The following is a 23072-nucleotide window of genomic DNA, read 5'->3' on the forward strand; positions in this document are numbered from 1 at the left end:
TCCCACCATGGGCTGTGAGTGGGTCTCTGCATCCCCCATGGACCTCATGGGCTGCAGGGACACAGCTGCTTCACCGTGGTGCTCATCATGGTCTACAGAAGAATCTCAGCTGTGACACTTGGAGCACCTCTTCCCCCTCTTTTTCCACTGACCTTGGTGTTGCCCTGTTGTTCTCCCTCACATGTGCTCACCTCCTCCTCTTCTCTGACTAGAAGTAAAACTGCTGCTCATAGGTACTTTTGATAACAAGTTCTGCTAATTCGAAGATTCCTACAGGATCCCGCTGCTCAGAGACATTGATCTCGTCTAGGTTCCCTGCCGGAGAGTCTCTCACCATATTTCTGCTGCTGGCCATGCGGCCCCGACACCACCAAGTGGGCGGTGACGGCCAGCACAGCACTGGCGCTGTTTAACGCCTCTCTTCCTGCGGGGCGCTGGGAACGAGAGGCTGCTGCCACTGGCCCTGCCCTTCTTCCCGCAGCACGGCTGGCTGGGGATGGCCGGGCAGTGCCAGGATGGCAGCAGCTGCGGCGCCTCACCACCCCTGGAGAAAACTGCGCGCGTGTGCTTTCAATTTTCCTTCTTAACTGTGTCATCAGAGAGGCATTACCACCCTCTCTGACTGAGCCAACAGCACGTCCATCTTCAGAGCCATCAGAGATTGGCTCTGTTGGACATGGTGGGAGCTTCTAGCAGCTTCTCACAGAAGCTACTCCTGTGGCCCTCCCCCACTACCAAAAACCAGGCTGTGCCAAATCAGCACAGCACCTTAGTACTAAAATTAATAGGAGAAAACTAGGATCACATATGGACAAGAGAAAAACTCCAAACATTTCTTCTGGTTGAGCACCCTCATTCCTCTCTGTATGTAAACACATGGCTGTGTTTTCTTTGCTGCAGAGCCTTGCCTTGTTAATAAGAACAAGAGTTGCTACCTATATTCTGCACTTTGAGACACTTGAAATATCTGCAAATCTGTTTTAAGAATCCATTCTCCTCTTTCCTCTTGTGTGTTAAGTATGGAACTTTGGCCATGTTTTGAGCAGGACATAGCAAAACCCACTAAATCCTGAGTATTGGGGAAAAGAAAACAAAAAACAGTCTCCTCTTATTTCAGTCTGAGACCCTGAAATTAATTGAGATTTCTACACCATCACCAGCTTATGAAGCAGGTCAGTTCAGTCACCCATTTATTTATGGAGAAATGAGAAACATCTATATACGGCACTGTATTTGGATGGTGCATGCTAAGTAAAAAAGAAGGTGATCTGAATTTGTACTTAGAAAAGTCTGAGATTCCCCAAGTGAGTGGGGAGGAATGACACAAAGCAGGGAATGAGGCTCTGAATTGGGCTGCTTGTTGTAAAGGCACACCATGAGGCAAAAGAAGCTGACATGCCCTGACTCACACATACTTGCTTTTAACACACTGAAAATCTGACTTTAAACCATTTATTCATTGTCTTAATTTGAGAAAGTTTAAGGCAAGTTTTTCAGGCCTCTGAACATGCCATGCCTGCACCTCAAAGCACAGAGCTGGCTCGGCTGACTCAATCCAGCCTAAAGGCTGCCCATTTCATTTCCTGAATCTGGCTCTGGCATTTCAGTAACTTTTCACTGAGGCTGAATTAACAGGAATTAAAGGTGCCAGAATAATAAAGTGTCACTGGGATAGTTTTTCTGATCAGTCAATACTCTCTTTTTTTCTCTCTTTCAACTAAATGGGAACATTTGAAGTTCCTTTGCTTCCCCAGTAAAAAGTCACTGCATTTTAGTGAGTCTGAACAAGGTGAACAAACATAATGTATTTTACTTTCCTGTACTTGATATGAGTTACACACTAAGTAACATTAAGTTACACACAAACAAAATAGTGTTTATATTCTTCAAAAGTCAAGCTTGTAACTTTTGCTGACTTGAGGCAGAACAAAGCCAGGACAGAGTCATCCACAGTGGCACTACCTATAGTTCAGACAAGTGAACAAGATACTTCCATTGGTAATTCCACTGGTTTAAGAGTCTGAGACACCAGAGCTCCTTCTCTGTGTACAGTAGCCTTTGTGTCTGAGGAGTTCATGAGCACTCACTCATTAGTACCTTAAGAGTGTCACTTGTACTATTTCTGGCCATTAATCCATGCTGGCTCAAACTCCAGTATCTAAAGTGTGTTGTCATTAAAAACCTTAGTGAACTGCCAGCTCAATAGATTTTGGACTCTGATATGTTGCACAGAACAGCAGGTTATTGCACCAAACCCTCATGCTCCATAAATTATGTCTAAAAAGTACATGTATTATCTCAAGCTTGAAAGCCTTAATAAGGGCCAGATCTTGGAGGTGGCTGCTCCCTGAGGCCCTCATTTTGGTAAAAGTGTGAAAAGGAGAGCCACAGCATACTTCTCTTCCCAAGCAGTACTGAGGATGGTTCTGGAGCTACCTTTCATATTTCTCCCTACTGAGATACTACATATTTCCTGTAACTTCAACACTGAGTCAAGCAAAGAAGTAATCACTCTCTGTGTGTCCTTCTGCACCCTGGTTAATACCACTTGGTGTTCTGTTTGAATGAGAACTCTGCATTTGAACCACAATGGACACCACAGCAAGAACTGGATGGGACTGACCAGGCAATACTTTAGAGAAAGACTAGAAACTTATTAAGTGAAAACCACTTTGATTTGGCATGCCTCAATGTCTCTTACTTAGGTCAGCTGACTGAAGCAAGGGCAATCTACCCAGTTCAAACACAGAAAATCCCAGGAGAATCATGAGCAAGATCTGGGCCACTGGATTTAGGAAGCTTGTCTTCTCTCTTGTTTTGAAATTACAAACTGCCCTCAAAGTCTGTATTCCATAATTTTATTTGCTGATCTACACTGATTTTGTACTTTCAAGACTCACCTTTCCAGGAAACTTTTTTTTTTTTTAAATGGTGGAAGCCCAGTAGTCAGCACTAGTCTGTCAGATCAGGCAGCTGGACTGCAGATTTCATCTGAGGTTTTAGATTTCTAAAAATACTAAAACCAGATATGCTAGAACACTAAAGAAATGAGCAAAAACTAATCAGTACAGATTAAAACATAGCAGAATTCCAGAGATTTCACCCAATTTGTGGAGGACAATGCAGTCTTCTGCAAGCACACAGTGAGTGGACAAACCACCACAGACAGCCCTTCGGCAGCACAAGCCAGGTCCTCCTGATCATCAGCCATCAAACAGCAAAGCCTTAGGAACTCATTCCCACACCATCAGACCTGGCTGCGAGCTACGGAAAGTGACCAAACCACATTGCTCATAATCACAGTTTGCAGATGCAAGATGCTAGATCTTGCCTGTAATGAACTTAGGTACTCTCAACAACAGTTTGTGGTAGAATCCACTAAGCTCAGATGGCTCTTCCCCAGCCCACAGAAGACAGAGTGAAAGACTTAAACAGCTACTGCAATACAATGATTTTCCAAAGTCTCAGTATTGCACAAATCTGGGCTGCTCTAACTGGGGTCTGCAGGCATTAAAAGGAAATTACTCTCCATTACTAAATCCAGGGAGGCAGGGCTGTTTTAGGGGTCAAAACACTAAAGGATCATTTAATCAGAATATTTTCAACCAAAAAAAAAGGTAAAATAAAAGTAAAAAAATCAAACAACAAAACAAAACAAGAACCCAAAACCAACCAAACAAAAACCAGGATATAATACAGCACTTCTCTAACAACGAGAAACTTATTAGAGGTTCTACAGCTACACCAGGTCAGGAATGGGATCACCTTTCCAACTGCTGTCCAACCTTTGCAAATCCTCAGTACAGGCACGATGTTTTGTTTGGCCAGGACTCCAAAATTACCTGAATTGTTGTGGTCTGTCTTTCCTGGAGACTTTGGAAGAGTGGGTGGTGGCAGATTACCAGAGTGGGGAAGAATTTACTGGGTTTCAGTACTTAAGGTACTTCAATCTGTGGACAGATTCTGGCAGCTAGGGCTCCTTGCCAGACACAAAGTCATCCCGAGTACACCTGTGAGGACAAAGCAGCAGCCAGCATTACCTTGTCATTCAGGAGTGGCTTGATCTCTGTCAGCTGAACATCCTGCAGTTCATCCATTGTGCTGGAAATAGAGCCAATTAATCCTCAAAGCAGCAAACAGGGATTCTGAAACAAAGGCATATTGTTAGAAACAGCATTACAAGATATGCTAATCAAAGAACGCTGAGAGATTTTTCATTAGACTTGTCTGTGCTTCAAATTAAGCCTGGAAGAAGCTGGTTCTGGATGCAACACAAAGCACCTGTAAATGCAGAAGGCAAACCCTGTGCTGCTCTCACTGTGTCTGGTTACTCCTTGCCCTGCCCACTGAAAGCTGCCCCTGAAAGCTCAGGCCTTTCAAGTGAGAAACTGCATCTACTTCCATGCATTGCTGGTATTTCAGGCATAGCTTGTCTGGAAATGAACTGGAAATTACTTGATCAGCAGAGTGAAAAACTGTTTAATACTGACTTCCCCTGCCATGCCCTACATACCCAAACCCCAGCACTCTGCCACCAAAGGCAAGGCTGTGCTGTATTCCTGAGACACAGAGCCAAAACCACATCCATGCACAGGAGACAGAGGTGTGGAGATCCACGCTCCTCACTGGCAGAACGAGAGTCCAGAACTCAGGGCAGCCCTTGCTGTACAAGGTGAGATATAAAAATCACCCTAGATAGTGCTGGTCCAGTGAAACACGTGCAGACATCACTGTTAGCTTGGCAGCCCAAACCATCACTCTATCAGATGGTGCAGAGTCAGCAAAGGAAAGAAAAAAATTTAATCAACAGTATAAGAAACTGCCATATGTTCATGGGAAATTGCTGCTGCCACAGAGCCAGAGGAGAAATCTTCGAGTATAAATACAGCAATGAAGGTGGAGGAATAATATGGCTGAGTTTACAATGCATTTAATTTTTACTCTAGACACTCTAGCTGTGTTTCCAGACAGAAGATTTCTAGTGCAAGCACCTGCAAGCAACATGAAAAGGGCTCTGGCAAAAGATGATCACACCTGATGGTGTGGACTACCTGGTTGTTCGGGAAAATTGTACCTATTACTGCAGATGAAATAAACAAAGTCATCAACTTAATTTGATGGAATAGAAATAAGCACGTAGTGGACTTCCTAGGCATCAGCTGAGTGTGCCAGGAAAATACTTTTGAATACCGTCACAAATCAAATTTTTTGTCTAAGATATTACAGGCTACTAACCACAGAAGAAAAAGTGTGGAAAAAGAAAATTGTGTTCACCATCCACCTTAATTCAACACAAACATGCTGGGGAGAAGGGGTCCTCCTCACCCCAAATGCTGTGCAAGCTGCACCCTTTCACCTTTGTGCTAGGAGTAACCCCTGGGGTGGGGGGAGCTGAAGCCAGTCTGGCACAAAACAAATTAAAACAAAACGCCTTTCCTTCTGAAAATCAGCCACAGGAACATATGTCTCTTTTAGCTCCTTTGCTTTGGGAAACTCAATTATTTTTCTTTTTCAGGCTTTTTTTTGCTGTAAAACATACAGTAGAGTTGTAGAGAGTTTCAAGAAATCAGTTAATCTACCAGCAACAACCCCCTTACTCCACAATGAATTCTTATTCAGAAGAGGAGCAAGAGCCATTATGTAGTGCACTGTAAGCCCCAGAGGAAAGCTCTCTACTGTCATACTGCTAAGACATAATGGAATAAAAAAATATTTCTACTAAGGAATTACAACTGCCATATCTACTGGGACTGATCAAGAGCTCAACATCTACCAGGTTCTCTCCAGAACAGCATGACACAAGGTTACAGGCACAAAAGGAATTTCAAACAAGCATCACAAAGCTTATCTGCAGATAAGGTGCAGACAGGTGACACAGTACTAGAATGACCACCTTCACCTCATTAGTTGGAGAGCATATCCCTTCTCTTATGCTCCTTTGAAAAGACACCTACTGGTGGCAAGCAAGGTGGTCATACTTATTCTTGGGGGTCACACAAGAGACAAAGAAGTTGTCCACTCTACCCAAAGGAATGAAAAACTGGGCACACACCAGCCACCTTTCTCTGTGGGTTTTTATCCATGTGGGAGTTTTCCTGAACCTAGGGTTCTGCCCCAACCAAAGTCTACAGAGAAGGACACCAGTATAATAAGCCCTCTCTACTGACCTGTGGCTGACCAAAGAACACCTCAGAGCACCAATTGCTCTGCATTAGATTGCTCAAAGAAACTTTTGCTACAGCCTTGCAGATATCTCTTCTACTTTCCCCTGAGCTATACAAAGTCGCAGAAAGGCCTGACATACATCCTACACAAATCTGCCCAGGTACTCTGTTTGCTGTCAATACAAGCACATCCATGAAGTGTGAAAACCTAGAGAAGGAGAGACATGCATTTTGTACCCATGCACTACATTGTTAATCATTTATTATATGAGAAGAATAAAAACCTAGAAGAATAAAAAGCAAGGATTATCAAATGCATTTATCTCATCAGCTTTGATTTAATACTTGGTCTCCAGATATGACTACAGTGCACACAATAAGCAATATTGAAGCAACTCTGAAATTAATCTGATGTTTATCTCCCTAGTCCACTATTGCTCCAAATGCTGTCTCAAGGGAAGGGAGTTCTCTAGGGCAAGCTGCTGTTAGCCATAATGAGCAATATGTGCTGCCCCTTCCTTAAAGCAAGATGGACAGCAACAAAAAAGGGCTGCTCATTTAGATGCTGAGATTTATGTGAAACTTCCTTGAGACAGGAGAAACAACCTTCCTTAACACCAGCTGGGTTCAAACAGGTGTGAAAACCTCTGTAGGGACAGAAGAGTAAGAGACTTGCTTTGCAGAGAGCCTGCAGCACAGGCAGCCTGGGAAGCTGCTCAGCTCACAGCACATTCTCACCCAGAAGTAATTAGGAAGGGTCCCTCCAGTGGGGCCCAAATACTGAGGTGAGCCAGGAATTCACTGACAGCTGCTCAGCTGAGAGCAAAATCACACAGAAAGATTAAACTGCACAGCCTCAGATGGCGGATTTTTTTCTAAACATTTAGATTCTATATTTATTAACCTGGCTTGTAAAGTTTTTTGGAAACTTTTTGAAGGAAAAGGCACATGGGGTCACCATCACTCCCTGCAAGCAGCTTTTTTAGCTTGCTGAACCAGCTCTTCCTAATCCACTCACTGGTGAGCTCTCCAGAAAATGGCTGACACAGCCTCAGGACTTCATTTTAATCTGGTCAGAGGGTATTCCATTGGCAGATGCACGTACTTTCCTCTTCCCAAGATTTTAGCAAGCTCATTGTGATTGCCCTAGATTAAATCTGGGCAATTTCTCATTACAGCACAAAATCTACTAGCTCTATGACTATCTGCCACAACTTCACCTGAGCACCCTGCTATGCCAACAGCAACGTGTTTTGGCTTGAAACATGGCAAATGGGCACATTTGAGTAAAAAAAGCCTCAAAAATTCTCAAAAGAGGATGCTTTGTAGTAGAGGGACCTTTGTAGAGCATATTTCCAAGTGCAGAGGCAAAGGAAAGGGTGGGATGTTGGTGAGCTGAGCTCTCCTCTTTTCCAATCATGCTAAAGACTCCTTGTAAAATCTCTGCAGACTTGTCTGCCCAGAAGCCAATTTTCTCCCTCCATTCCTCCTGTTATTTAAAGAGACAAACATGTCATTTCACAAGCTGAAAGCAAGTTTAAAATACCACAACAAAGCAGCATAAATATTCATAACACTGAAAAGATTTTTGTAGAAGTCAGGCCACAGGCAAAGCAGAAAAATCCATGTATAAATCATAATTTTTTCCCTATAAATGGCCCAGTACCACCTGCTTTGCAAGTATTCCTCTTGCCTCTATTTATATATTACTATAAATACACTCAAATCCCCCAACTGAAACTCTCTATCCCTTTCCAAAGGTTTCCTAAAGGCTAAAGTAGATTCTATGTTCTTTCAAAACCAGTAAGACAAGAACCAGAAAAGATGTGGTGAATTATTAAGCACAGAGATTAGAATCAGGGCAGAAGACAGAAGGCTACAAAAAAACAAGGCAGGCGAGCCCCAGAAAGAAACCATCTGCCTATAAATAAGATCTTAAATATGTGTTTGCATGTTTACTCTAACACAAGGCTGCTCTCAATTTACATCATTTCAATATACAAAGAAAGAAACGGGAGTTAAGTTCAGTAGTCAAGGGCATGAGTACTACAGGCTGGACCCACCAAGAGCTGCGGTATCTGTAGGTTCTGAGGCTCTGCTTCCCGGTCATTGAAGCCCCGGCACAACTGCTTCCTGCAGGGTTAGGACTTGCAAGAGCTGCAGAGCTGCATCTTGAATTCAAATCTATTTTCTTATGGAGGTACAATCTCTCCACACTATTTAGGAACTCAGTGCAACAAAACCTTGCATTCAGAGGCTTAAAATTATTGGGTTTTCACCTCAATTTGACTATGGCTTATAATGTGTCACCTCCATAGCCACTTACATTCTTACTTTGTATATTAACCACACTGAGGCAAAATCACACCCATCAGTTGTCAAGCTATGCTACAAAACATGGCGTTAAATGTAACTAAACTTATGCTCTCTCATTTGGCAGAAAACAGAGGCAAGCTGAAGAAGCTCCTCTCTAGGGACTCACAGCCATGACAATCTGGGTAAGGTTCCAGAGAACCACTCCCTGACAAGCCAGCTACATCTAAGATGGAAAGCTGAATTGTTGCTCCCAGGTATGCAAAGGCAGATGGAAACAAACCCACAATTTACAGCCCATGCCAGAACCAAAAAACACTATCAATGGTCTGCAGGCTTACTGCTCAGGCATGTATTTCTTGAGCCATTTTGCTGTGTAACTCTCCACTGCAACTTCTCCCTTTCTTTATAAGAGGATTCCCACTTCCTGTGCCTCCTGCGTTGCTCTCCCACAGATGGGAAAACCAGCTGCCTGGCAGGGCTCCTCAGCCTGCCAGGCAGACCACAGTCTTGGCATATAGGCCATAGTATTGCATTTTATTTAAACGGTGTGCTCTGTCGCACCCCCCAAAATGTATGGTATATCCTATGCCTGTGGTCCTGCCCTGAACCATCATGTACCTGTAATCCCACTGGCCCGAGTCTGATTCTGCGCCCACCTCAATCTCCCTCTCAAGCTGTGCTAGTGAGCCCAGTCGCTCTCTTAGCCTTTTCCCCTCTCTTAGCCTTCCTCCCCCACTCCCCCTCCCTCCCCCCTCAGTAACCATGCTGTTCCCGGGGGTGGGACCCCCAATAAACCCTCATCAATCAGCACCCTCAGAAGCTGTGTGGAGTCTCCTTGCCTGCCCGCTGCTGCCAGCCAACTCCCAGCCTAGGGGGCCCTCCGGGGACACCCCGGGGTGCCCCCCACCCAAAACGAACCACACCAATAGATCTCAGCTAATTTTCATTTATGGGCCTTGAGACCCTTGGGCATTCCTGGTTTGTTGCTCCTCTGCTCTGAGCAAGCCTCTGGACAGCTTTGTGCTTCCCAAAACCTGCACAGGCTACTCTGTTTTCTATACTAAAATGCTGGCTGACATGGTAAACTTCCAGAGAAACAGGCAAAGGGCACAAATTCAGTTTCAAAATATTTTCCAAGGCTGCTCACTTTGCATTCCAGCTCATGTGTGTCTTTTTGGAACTGTGCCACATGGTGCTCCACCTCCAAGATAAACTGCGTGCCTACAGAAAGAAATTGTGTTCTGCTTCACCAGCGCAGTCCCAGGTTCCGCTGTTGCCAAAATGATTTTTGCTTTTATATTTCCTTCATATATATTTGTAGCTCTGTAGATTATTGTTGCACAGTTATATAGTTCCTAGCTAACTCCAGTACTCCTCCCTACCCTGAAAGGCAAAAATACAAAACACATTCCAAAGGCTCCAAGCCCTGGGGGCCCAAGGTTAGACTCTCTGGGAGCCAAGGTTGAAACCAGCTCTTCCAGATACATTTTCATAAAGAAAGTTTAGTTCTTATCTAAGGAGGGGGAGAAATCAGAAAAGGGTAGAACCAGGGAGGAATTACCTCATCACTTGTGCTTCTAATTGGGGATTCTTGTCAATTATGCTAATTTGCTAAACTTACAAAGCTGTATTCATCCTACGTGGGGGTTGGTATTTTTCCATATCTGCCCCTGGAAGCCCCCAGTAAAGACCAGTATATTACCTCCTATTCTAATATTGTCTCAAAAGTGTTTTGTTTTATTCCTAGCTCTTTAAGGCATCACTGCACTTGAGCAAAGCAACAGCAGCTTCCTAAGCCATGATTTTACATCCCTGGAATCTGAGCTACACCTAGGACACAAATGTCAGCTGGTGCATATAATTTCTACATTATTTAAACAAGACCCTACATTTAACAATGGTTTTGTAAAGAAAAGGTCTGTGCCTAGCTTTTCATTAATTCTGGATGAATCCAGTTTTAATTAAAAGCAATGTCATACTGCTATGGGTAACAGGCAGTATGGGAACAGTGTCAGCAAGCAGGACACTGTTCCTGCCGATTGCCTGAATTAACAGGCATTGACTATATTGCTGATTAAGCAAGAATGCTCCAAAAGTCTTTAAAGTGTTTTACATTACCTGGACCAGTGCCCATGAAAACACTGAACTATTTGCTGAGCTATCCCCTATACAGGACAGTCCAAGAAGTTTTAGAGTGGTGACACCCAGGGTATAAACTGGAATGAGAAATTTCTGTGATGAAAACTGTGCAAATGATTGCCTTTGAAACAGAGTCTCTTCTGATCACAGTATCCCTTTTGAATGGTTTTGCCAGTGAAATAAGCTGTGACGTTACCAGCAGTCATTACTACGTCACAGTTTCGGAGACAGGCACACGACTGAGCACACCAAAGGGCACGCGACAACAGCCAAGATTTGCTGATGGACACCTCTTTTTACAGGGGTTCAAAATTCCCAAGCTGAACGTCTGAGTGGTCAAGATCCCACTGGCCAATGACATGTCTACACTCAGGGCTGAATGGGATTGGCTGGGGTCCCCAGCTCGAGTTCCAATCTAACCTACCATTGCCTCATGCAGGGTCTTATTTACCTCCATAACAAACTAGGCTAGCCAAAATGGGTTTGTTATGGCCAAATTTATCTGCTCAGCTTCGGACCAGCTGTAGCTGTGACAAGTCACATTATTCACATGATGTTCTAAGCCCTTTCCTGCCCAGTGGCATCACACTAAAGCAACACTGGTGTTACCCCGTGTCAGAGCTCACACAGCTCAGACTAAACTACAGAGCCCTTCTTGCCAGTTTCATGGTGAAGGACACGTTCAAATGGATCTGTTCCAAGATGCTTTCACAGGTACTGGCTTAACTACTTCCACTAGCCCTGTAGTTCAGGAGGTCCCACCCAGGGACTCACCAGGCACTGGTGAGGGTTCTTGAGGGTTTTGGCTAGATGTTTGTCCAAATCAAAACAATCAGCACTGTCACCATCAAGAAATCCACAGCACCTCCTCCTCCTGCCATCTCCTCCCTGTCCTGTGTCCCCATCCTTCAGCACTCACTGTGAGCTGAACTCAATTGCTCCCCAGCACACACCCACCCATGGCAAGTAGGGAAAATGTTGTCTTCAGCGGGAATATGCTTTTAAGCAGCTTATGATGAAATCTGACTGCTTTCCACCAGATCCTTCAGTTTTCTCTGCAGTTTTATTTTCAAGCTTGTTTCTGCTTCATTTCAGCCATACTTCCTACTAATTGACTGTGTTTTCACATTTTAAGTGAAAGAAATTAATCAAATGTTGCATTGAGCAAAGTAAAGCATTCCAGAGCAAGGTGGATTGGAAATCTGTTTAAATGAGATTTGAGCAATGATTTTTATCATTAAATACAACATTTCAATTTACTGAAATTTAATGCTGATTTTGCATTTTATTTATCTTACTGAAAAGGTTGCATTTTCACAGGTTACTAAACACTAAATTGCAGTTAGGTTAGATGGGGCTTGGAACAACTTCATCTAGTGGAAGGTGGACTTAAAAGGCCCTTTCAACACAAACCATTCCATAATATAACCATTCCACTAAACTGAGCCTTCTTGCTGTCTGTGAGGAACCGGTATTTAAATTAATGTATAGCTAAAAAAAATAATTAGACCTCAGTTTTCATATTTTCTAATGCAATTTTGATTGATATTTTTAGTTAGTTTGTGTGGGGTGCTATTGGGACAGAAGAAAAATATTGAAATCAAATGCATAAGAAAAAATTTGTAGAGACACTTTTATTTAAACTTTGTGTTCACCCAAATATATAAATTGTACAACCTAAACCCAATGTAGTAATGTGTTCACTTGTGAAGGTGATCTCTTGGCATGAACAGTGTAATATATATACATATATATATATATATACACACACATATATGTGCAGTCTGGATAAACCAAACTTAAAAATCATCACAGACACGTGCAAAGTTCAGGAAGAACAAACAGTTCTGCTCCTCAGCAGCCAAGAAGACACAAATGCTTCTGGTTCAGCTCATTCAGGTAAAGAAGAGCTGAAAGGCTGTACACATACATGTACTGCCTTTCACTGTGCTGTACATGTATGTACATCTAAATCACTTCTAGTGTCTTTGCAGCTTTTCTTCTTCACTCAAACTTGAAAAAAATTATTTTGGCCATCAGAAAGTAGTATACTTCCAGGCAAAAGCTGATTGAACACTTCAACAGCTCCAATTCTAAGTTATCCACCATGGTGGACATGGAAAAGTCCCTAAGTTTTAGCACAGCAAATACATATTGTTCAATATTGATGGTTAATAAGAATATCAAAGTACATAGAAGACAGACATAAGTCTCGGATGCAGTTTCACTATCTTAATCTGCTCCAGCTGCAGGCTGCTTGCAAAAGGGGCATTCACAGGACTGACACAAATTTTAAGACCACATTGTATGAAAAACAAATTACTAAAATAAGATTTTTATGATATGCTTCTTCTTAATTTACAAAATAATCCTCTTATGCATGTAGTACTGCTCCTTGAGCTTCTCAGAACAAGCTCTTTCCTTTTTAGCCCAACCTGTGTCATTGAAGGACAACCTTCTCAAGTATCGGTGCCATTACTTCAGACTCATTGCGACTGCCACACAGCTGTTCCTTCCATCATTTCCAGTCTGTGAATTTGCTTCCAAGCAGAACACATCTTTGTATATGTCTGGCTGAATTGCATGTCCCTCTTGAGGAAGCTGGCCAGGAGAGGCAACTTCACTTAGCACAGTTAAAAACAGTAATGGATACAGGACAGACAATTCAGGACCAATTCAGGAGGTAATTTCATTACTCATTTAAAACAATTGTGAGTTTCTGCCAAAAGGGATGCTCCTGTCCTCCCTCCCTACACCAGACAGAACTTCCTACCTCTCCTTCCCTTGCACCAGGCTGATGATTATGCTGTAACATGGCAAATCAGATCTCTTTACTCTCTCCCTCATGTGTTTTTTCCAGGGCTACCACCTTTCATTTGGATGAGTGAACTGACTGATGAAAAGGCTTCTTGTGTGCCATCTTTTTTTCTAAATCTGTCCAGTATCTCAATTTGAGGTTGGATTGTAAGAAACCACGTGTCTGGGCAGTGTTAACTCTTCAGCTGCATCAGGGAGCAGATAATGTACATGCTCATAACACTGCCGAATGATATGCAGGGGCCTGCACTTAGCTTCAGGATATGATAAATCTAATCCATCTAGAGTGTATACAGAACATAGGACAGAACTCTAATATTGTCAATTTGCCTTGCTGTAGGCTATTATTTCAGGACATACAGAGAAACTAGCGTTTCACCTCACAGCCTCTGAAAGAAAACCCAGACCCTTAAGCTCTCTCCTTTGCTCTGTCCCCTTGCCAGGACCAAAACACTGCCTGGGGTCTGGCATGCTTGACTGCAACATGAGCAGGTGTAACAGAGACTTTTTGCCGGGCCAGCTTTCTGCTGGCTTAGTGAGCTGAAAGAGTCACATAAACATTAGAACCAACTCATATAATGAGGACCAGACATGTAGTGACCTCTGGAACTGCCTCCACATCCTGCAGTCTAAGTTGAGGATCACATACAAAAGGGTAGGGAAATATAATCACAAACTCACCAGAGTCTTCATGGTGCTCTGTGGATACAAGTAACTAGGGCTGTAAATGAATACACAGTACACATCAGCATGGACCTTCATGCTGTAAGTTTCTGAAATGGATAGAAGTCTTTTGATAAACCAGGTAATAATGTCTTACTTCACAGAGGGTAGAAACACCCCTTGAAGTGCTCAAGTTCAGGTTGGATGAGGCTTTGAGCAACCTGGTCTAGTGGAAGGTGTCCCTGCCCATGGCAAAGGGGTTGAAATGAGGTATTTGAGGTCCCTTCCAACCTAAACCAGTCTGTGATTCTGTGATGCAGCAATGGACCACAGTTTCTTTCAGCCACTGTAAGCATCCTCCCTTACAAATTACAGGGACAGTTTGCAAACACCTGCACAAATACAACAGAGACATAGGACAGAAAGCTCCAGGTACTTAAGCTAAACATCACTCATAAGAATGACTTGTGTTTGAAGTTAAGTTATAAAACTGCATATAAAGCAAATACCTAAAATACCATTAGAAGGCAAGTGATGTTTTTCACAGGATTAAGAATGCTTTTCTGCAAGCAGCTGGAAGCCAAAGGCAGATGGCACTCTGTACCAAACATGCCTTCCCAAATTTTGTCAGATAGGTCTAAGAAGGAAACTGACCTACTCACCAGGTTCCATGTTCACCCAAACCCAATTTGCTCTCTACAGATTTCCAGTAGATGTCCTTGGTTCTGGCTCTTGTGAGCTGAACTCTTCCTGCAAAAGCTCTGGTCATTACTGCCTGAGATCTGCAAAAGTCCAGCAGGCACATCCTCCTATACTTGTAAGATCCAAGCCCTTGCCTTCCTAAAATGCTAACAGAACTTCTGTATCCCTTTTTCTCCATCCTTCTTTCCCTCCCTTTCCTCATTCACCCCCACACCAATTCCTGTTAAAATCTGAGTGATCAAAATCAGAAACCGAAGCTATCTACTGTGTGTACTGAACTGGGTAAACAACTCATACCAAAAAAAGAGCAGTTTTTAGAAAGGTAAGGTGAATCTGTATAGCTTTTGCTTGCAGTATCTATCAGGTAAAAGCAATAACTTCTTTTTTCCTCACCCAAACTTCTCCACACTGAAGTCCATGGGTTAGATCAACTCAGAGTTTAGTTTTCATTAAGAAGCAACAGTGCAAGTTAAGCTGGTGCCTTTTAAGTGAAATTCGTTTTGGTACATTTGGGATATAACAAACATTCACAAGGTTAAGACAGTTTCACATCACATATCTCATGATGGAAATCCATGATCCCAAGGGCAACTGCCAACTAGGACATGCAGTTATTGTAAACAGACCCCTGAAGATGTTAAACCACAGAGGTTTTACTTGTTTCAAAACGAATTGAAGATCTCAATACAATCTATGTAATTCTAATACTCTAGTCCTGAATAAAGGTGGACCATCATGTAGGTTTCATGTTTAACCCCTCCGTGTTTAGAAAGACTGGTTACAGCAGAGCAGTTCCTGATTTCATTCCCTAGAAATCGGCATGAGATGAGGATGTACCACACCAAAGCAACAGTGAAGGAAAAAGCTAACTACACCAAAGTCTAAAACTAGTTCCTCAATTAAGAATTAAGAGGAAGTTTCAAAGAAGCCTGCTCACAGCCTCTTTTGCAGGTAAGGACAGCACAGCAAGAACGTGGCAAGGTTTCTGTTTATGGGACCTGGATGCAATTGCAGAACCATGGAGGCTGGAAGAGGTTTCTGGAGAGCAATTACTCTCCAAGCAAGAGTAATTTCAAAGCTGGATCCAGTTGTTCAGGCCTTACACATTTTCAAATCTCTAAGGATGTAGATTCTAGCATTACATACCATTCTCATTGCAAAAGTAGTTTCCTTTTATCCAATGGGAATTTCCTTTGCTGCAAGTGGTATAATCAATGAGATTTTTAACCTGAAAATATCACAGAATAAAAAGAAAAATGAAAATGAACACATCAGAAGAATTTAAAAATTCCCTTTCCAAAACTTTTTATAATGAATAAGGAGTCAACTTAGATACTTCACATTAAAGGCATAGTTGGAGCAGAAATTAATTTCCTGGTAAATTTTTCAGGGCAGATGTTAATATATCAAAATAACAGGCTTAATATTAAATTGATTGCCAACTCTGAAAAATGTTCAATACTTTCCAGGAAAAGAACATGTGAAGAACTGTGCAAGATGAGTAGTGTATCATCCAGTCTGATTCAGATCAAGAGCAAATGTCTAGGATATGGCAAAAGAAGAGCACCTGACAGTAATTCCCCTTTGCTTGTACACCCATCTGTACTTCAGGCAGCATCTGTCTCTCCTGAGTCCTGTAGAAGCTTCTTCCCCAGTGCACTGAAACAGTGCTGCTCCTTGTGAACACAGAAGTTATTTATTCTCACACTTTGTGCTGCAGAAAAACAGTAAGGCAGCCTCACCCATGAAATTTTGTGATGCCTTCCTTGAGTCACAAAAATTATCAAGAGCCTGACCTATTATATACAGAATACTCTTTCACCCTGCTATTACAAAAATCCCCCAAAATATGCAATATAAAGTAACACACTCTGAAGACTTTATCAAAAACTCTTTCTGACAGACCATTTGAACAGCTCTGAGTGGTCACAACTCCCATTGCCCACACACGCTGTCCAGAGAAGGAACTTTCCAATGCTCTTGGCAAATAGCAAGGATAAGAACATCAGCCTCAACCATAAAAAAGCCTGACAAAACATTCTCTAAAGACAGGCTGGCTTGCCAACACTCACCTGGAGAGAAAATATCAAATACTTTGACTTGGTGTAGTATTTCCTTTCCGTAACATTACTTGCACATTTCTCCCATATAAACCTTTAAGCAGAATTTAAGCTGATGCAGACGTCTCAGACATAAAATGAAAGCCCTAGTTACTTCTGTATTGAATTTATTTACTCCAACATTACTCTTTTTTTCCTCCCTTTCCAAGCTTCATTTCCTGATCCTTTTGGAAAATGGCAGCTGTATTACATACCCCATGTCCAGTATTGCAGTGTTGTAGTTGGGGTTTCTAAAAAAATCCTCAGAAAATATTTAAAATCTTCTGAAGAAGGGCAGTCATACAGATGTAATGGCAGATGTAAGAAAAACAGTATTAGTCAGGTGAGTTGTGGTACAATCAGGTGCCAAACCCAACTGTAAAGAGTATCACATTTGTTTAAGCCACCATGAGGGAACCAAAGCATGGGTACTCTTTTGAGCCTCGTCCACAGCAATTTCAGCTAATGAGCTTTAGCTGACTAGTGGAGAGGTCTGAAAGCACCCACGGAGCACAGGATTTAGTTATCCATGAAACCTCAGTAATACAATTACTCTGGAACAATAACACTTTAAAAGTAAAATGATAGTAACTCACCTTACCGCTGAACATTTCCTCAGCACCTCAAGAGTCAGATTGAGTCTTGGGCACAGCCGTGCCCTGCTCAGGAGCAAGGTGTCCCCAAGGAGACATAAGGACCTTGGGACAACATGCTAACACAAGCTACCATGAGGGGTTAGCTCAGCAATACTAGAAGACTGCACCACTCCACTCCCTACTCTTTCAAACTCCAAATATCTCAAGGATTTGCAGATGAAGGTCATAGCTTTTATTTAATGAACTGGAAATAATGACATGCTTCTGTGACTAGATGCACTTCTGCAGGTCAGGAGCAGAGGTTAAACACAACTCAAAAGCACAGGTCACTTGAGTAGTTTATGAGTTTAAGTTAGTGAAGTTTGTCTTTATAATTCACTAAATAAATGTTTAGCAAGGTGCTAAATCGGCCTAAAACTGCAAGAAACAAAACAAAGCACAGGTGACAAACCACAAATAAATAGTGAGACATAAACTTTAAGGAATTTAGAAATTTTAGAGGAGCTAAGATTTTAGTTAGAGATAAGCTTTACTGGAATTAATTAAAATAAATGGGTAGGCCTTGATGAAGTTAGGAGTTAGTAGTTAACTAATAATTGATTGCTTGTCAACACAATGTTTGGTTAGCTGGGTTTATAATGAAGAATATAGAAACCTGACAAATAGCTTTTAGGAACATGAGACAATTGGGGGCCTCCTTTGTTCTGAAACCAAGTGAAGACAGGGAATGGGAGTTCTACCAAGGGTTCATTTGTCATATTTGCATTGAAAAGGTAGAAAGGTCAGAATGAGGAAGACTTCATTTACTTCCTCATTTTGGGACCCCTCCCCATGAAAGGGACCACCGACCCATTTCAAGGAACAAACTATGAATGCTTAATAGCTTTTGAACTAATTAACACACGAAGTGGGGAATGGAATGTACCAAAGTTGTGAATATGTATTTGTATTTTGGGTATTCAATACTTGTATAGATAAAAGGACTCTGTAATCACCTGTAAATTGATGTGTGTATTTGGGAGTTATCCCACATGCTGCCCAGCGTCACAATAAACATACACGTTCTAACTTTAAACTGTTAGAGAGTTTTTGTCCGTCACAGTTGGATATCGGTACTAGATCAATACCCAGATTTTTTTAATAAATCAATAGTACCTGTACACTGAAGCCATACCCAGTTTCCACGAATCCAAAACCACCTGCTTTTCTAGCTCCTGTGGAGCAATCCGAAAACAACGCTATTGCAACTGGTTGGTATTTTAACGTCGTATTATTTCTGTAGCAGAAGCAGCTGGAACTACCACCACAGCATAAAAAAGTGCCACCATCCCAGCTAATGGTCAGACAAAGAGGGTATATTAGGTCTTGCTGTCACAGACATTTTAATACTCCAAACCCAACCTGAAAACACCAGACGCAAGGCAAGGCTGCATGTCCTGAGCTGCAGGAACTGTATTTGACTTTGGTATTTCTTGCCTTGACCAGGTATTTGTATTACAATATTTTGTTGAGAAGTTGTACCGATTTTCCCAATGAAAATTGATCAGAGGGACCGTTTTAGCCTGCCAGGCTGCATATACCTACTCCACCGTTTGAAAGGATTTCTCTTGTGCACAGAGCTCTAGAGCTAAGCTTACAAAGCCCCATGAACAGCATTCTGATGAAGTGTTAACTGCAGTATAAATCAGCTTAAATCCAGGGAATTGTTCCAACAGATTAAACACTTGATGCCAAAGAGAAAGGAGGAGGTTCTGCTCCCATTTTAGAAATATCTTACTTTGTTTTGAGCCTGCAACCCACTATTTCCATTTGGTGGTCTTAGTTTTTTTATCAAAAGAGACAGTGAATAATGGGGGTTCACATACATGCCATGCTGCTAAGACTGTACTTCCATCATATCCTCTTCAAAGGCATCTTTTTGAAACTGGAGAGCTTTGATCTATTTATCATTCTTTACAAGGAATTCATTACACACCTTTGATCATTCACATCACCCTTTTCAGAATCTCTCCCAGTTTCACTGGGTCTTTGAGAGCGATGGAACTAGAACTCATGCAGCACTCCCAACACAGCTGCACTGTGAGCTTACACACCACTGTTTCCTAGTTTGATCACTATTATTTTTCCACAAGCACCTAACCCTCAATTTGCTTTTCTAAACAATGAGATAATACTTTGATAGAGCTGCTTATTATAAACCCCAGTTCTGCCTCTGACTGGAAAAGCAATTCAGAGCTCATCACTGTACACATACAGTGGGGGCTGTTGTCCAGCTGCATTACTTCACTGATGAATTTAAAATGCTACTCTATCACTTAGTGCCACAGGATTTTTTTCATGTTTCCTCAGAGCTAACTATGATAATGTAAGCTTATTGATACAAATCAATGTCACCTGTCTTCAGCTTCTTTTTCTAACTTTGACTTCTCTGTGCTTTTGGCTTCCACATCACCCTCTGGCAATGGTTAATATTGTGAAAACATTGTATAAAAGAGATCTTCCATCTGTCTGATTGATAGCTATATTTTTATCGGATGTCCCAATAGTCCTCATGGTCTCAGAAATGCCAGTTATTTTTCTCTCACCTCCTGCACCAGTCACCCTTTCATAAAGCTTTATTACTTTCCTTTGTCCTCCCAGTGGCTTCCTTCTGAGGTGCAAAGTCCTAAACCATTTAATGTCTCCTCCTCTCTTCTAATTCCATGCCTTTGCTCTCTCATCACCTCTCTCTCTCTTTTCTAGTTCTCTTATACTCAAGAGTTTGCCAGATTATGCTGATAATGAGCTCCAGTGTTGATTATTCATATGATTTTACTGCTTTATAGGACTTCCTCAGGGAGATATGTCAGTTTCTCTTTGGAAGTGTGCCTTAATGCTGCCACAAACCTTCATAAATGTTTATGCAACCTTTGACATAATGCCCTGCTTCCCCCACCACTCCCAGATTTGGGAATTTCATTAAAAATATTTTATTACATAATTTTAAATCTAATGCTCATACACTTCTCTCTTGACCTCAAGCTGACTACATTTTTTTATTTTTTTAATTAGCCCTTTTATGTCCATTTGCTCCATTCGTATATGAGCTACACTAGGAGCTGCAAAGAGGAAAAGTGTCCATCCACTGCAGAGAAATTCTACACTCCTCTCCTTGTCCAAGAGCTTTTATGATGCCAAGGGAATCACCATAGGTGCAGGCATTCATTTCTTCTCAAAACAATGGCTTGATCTGGTTTAGTTGAGTAAGTTCATCATGATGTCTTTCTAGGCTGTACTCTTGGTCTTCTTGGACCCTTCAGGTAATGCTTCTTATGTCAATATTACTCAATACAGTGAAGCCAGAGATCAGTTTCTTTGATCTATCTGAACCTCCTGTTTAGCACTGGAACACAATTTTTTTTCCACAATTCCTTCACCAAACCACACATTGGGATTAAGCAGTCTTGTTTCTCTTGGTATCTTTTGAGTCAGCATGAAATTACTTAGCATTTAATGAAGGGACCAACAATTTCCACTGCAGCCCAATACAGTAGCACCTGATACACTCCTGTTAAATATGCACCTCAGCTAGAGATTAAATGTTTTGATTTTCCTCCAAATGAAGACATAATCAGGGGAGAAACCAAGAAAGAGGGAAAAGCTCCAAGGCTACTTCTCCTGCAATGCCTCTGCAGCCAGTTTGGAGGAAAATAGAACCCTCACCCATCACTGATTGAAAGCTGTTTTCTACCTTCCACTATGCAATCCGCAGTAATAAAAGTCATGGCTCTTCACCTAGCCACTGCATGAGAGAGGCAGCACTGCACCGCTCAACCAAGCTTCTCCCCAGCCTGGGGGTGACTGTGGTAAGGCCGGTGCTCAGAGGAAGCAGCAGTAGCTGTCATTGTTAAGATGTGACTGTTCATCTTTTAAAAGTTAGGAGTATGCAGGCATGCCAGTAAAATAAGGATGGAACTTTCTAACAGCTGCTCAGAAACCACTGCAGGCTTTGTGTGTTTGGCCAGACAAGAGAAAGAAATCCCCCTCCTACTGCAACTGCACACAGGGGTTCAGAGGCGCCAGAAGACACTGGGAGGAAGGAGCCTCTGCTCCCCACAACCTGGCTTTCCCTGTGCCTCTGAGCCACACAGATTACTAACCCTGCTGCAGGCAAACAGAGACCAAGGGCACGGAACAAGTCCCTTGACGGATGGAAAGGTAAGTGCCAGTCTTGAAAGCCGAGGTCCCAGACCCTGGAATCACTGCTGCTCAGAAACCTTGGTGTTTTCTTAAAAAACACAAAAGAAAATTTGAGTCTAGTGATTAAGAATGGGATAAAAATACTTCAGACTTCACTAAATGAAATGTTTAAAGATCAGGATTTAAACTCTGTGAGCTTTTCCTACTGAATACAAAGACTGTATTTGCTTAAGTCATTTTTAGGCCAACAAGGTGATTGATGATGGCTTCTGCATAAGCAGTTTATTTTAACACAGAGGCAGGATAAAAATAGCAGCATAAGTGCCATATTTATAATCAGTCCATAGACCTGATCAGTTGAAAACTAGAGACCTGAGAAAACATTAATATATCACATCAGTGAATAAAACTATTGGAAAGCAAGACATCTGCATTACAACACTTCTCAGTTCACACAATTAATGCTCAGGTAACAAATTAAGCTTTCTGGTGCAGTGTGTTTCAAGCCATTCCAATTTTTTTCCCCAACAACTACTACCTACCAATGAGAGAAAGCAGAGAGATTCATGTTCTGGAAACCTCCCTAAATGGCTGAGTAATATGTGCCTAAACAGTTCTTATTTTATGAAAATGAAGTACTGACAGTATTTCTCCTGCATTTATACACAGTTTTAAATTCACATTTCTATTCTACTGTGAATTTCTTCAAAGCTTACTATACCATACAAGGGACTTGATCCTATTTCTTATTTCTTCCTTTTTGGAAAGAGAGCACATGCTTCTCTGTCTGTTTTATTACTTTTATTGTTAAGAAACTCCTGTCTTTGTTAAAGAAAAATAAAACAAAGTAAAAAGGGGAAAAAGCAGTTATCATTTGTAAGGCCCAAGGAAAAACCTGCATTACTCTTCTACTACTGACAAAAAAAGATAATATAATGCTCAGTGGATGTCTCCTCCATCTGTCTGAGAAATCCTATGCAGCACAATTTCCAAAGCTGACATTTGAAGGCTGTCTTGGGCTTGTTTTGCAACCTCAACAAAACATGGTTTTAAACAAGGAAAAAAGAAGAGGAAAGTTTTTTCCTTGGATCAAATGAGCTCTTGAGGACTCTTCCCAAAGCTCAGCCCCAAGTGACACAAGCACTCAGCTCACTGTCCCTTCCCAAAAGCTGCTTCTGCACTGCCTCCCAGAACTGCACACTCTCATCCGCTCTTCACTGCTGATGCTGGAATTCCTGCAGAAATTCTGCTCCCTTCAGGACATCACAGTTAATAATCAAAATAAAGGGGAAGTAACAGACTTCTTAAATGTTTCTAGAAGTCACTGTACTGCCAAGGAAAACAATGTTCAGTAAGGAAATATAATTTTCTAACACCTAAAACCACTGCCAGAAACG

At 41.9% G+C, this 23072-nt stretch overlaps 1 protein-coding gene across 4 annotated transcripts in view; it reads right to left on the reverse strand.

Annotated features, from left to right (window-relative positions):
• NDRG3 (NDRG family member 3) overlaps nucleotides 1–23072 on the reverse strand; it is a 65485-nt gene that overhangs the window by 33713 nt on the left and 8700 nt on the right. For 3 of the 4 annotated variants that reach the window (XM_041398203.1, XM_041398197.1, XM_041398199.1), the window contains exon 2: nucleotides 4041–4145. In XM_041398203.1, the coding sequence (XP_041254137.1) occupies nucleotides 4041–4097 (57 nt within the window). In that variant the 5' untranslated portion in view covers nucleotides 4098–4145. Of the gene's footprint in view, nucleotides 1–4040; nucleotides 4146–15947; nucleotides 16030–23072 lie in introns of all 4 variants that reach the window. The other variant, XM_041398198.1, reaches the window with a different exon arrangement.

The sequence above is a fragment of the Onychostruthus taczanowskii genome, unplaced genomic scaffold (genome assembly GCF_017590055.1).
Source record: "Onychostruthus taczanowskii isolate IOZ18803 unplaced genomic scaffold, ASM1759005v1 scaffold142, whole genome shotgun sequence".
NCBI classification, from domain to species: domain Eukaryota; kingdom Metazoa; phylum Chordata; class Aves; order Passeriformes; family Passeridae; genus Onychostruthus; species Onychostruthus taczanowskii.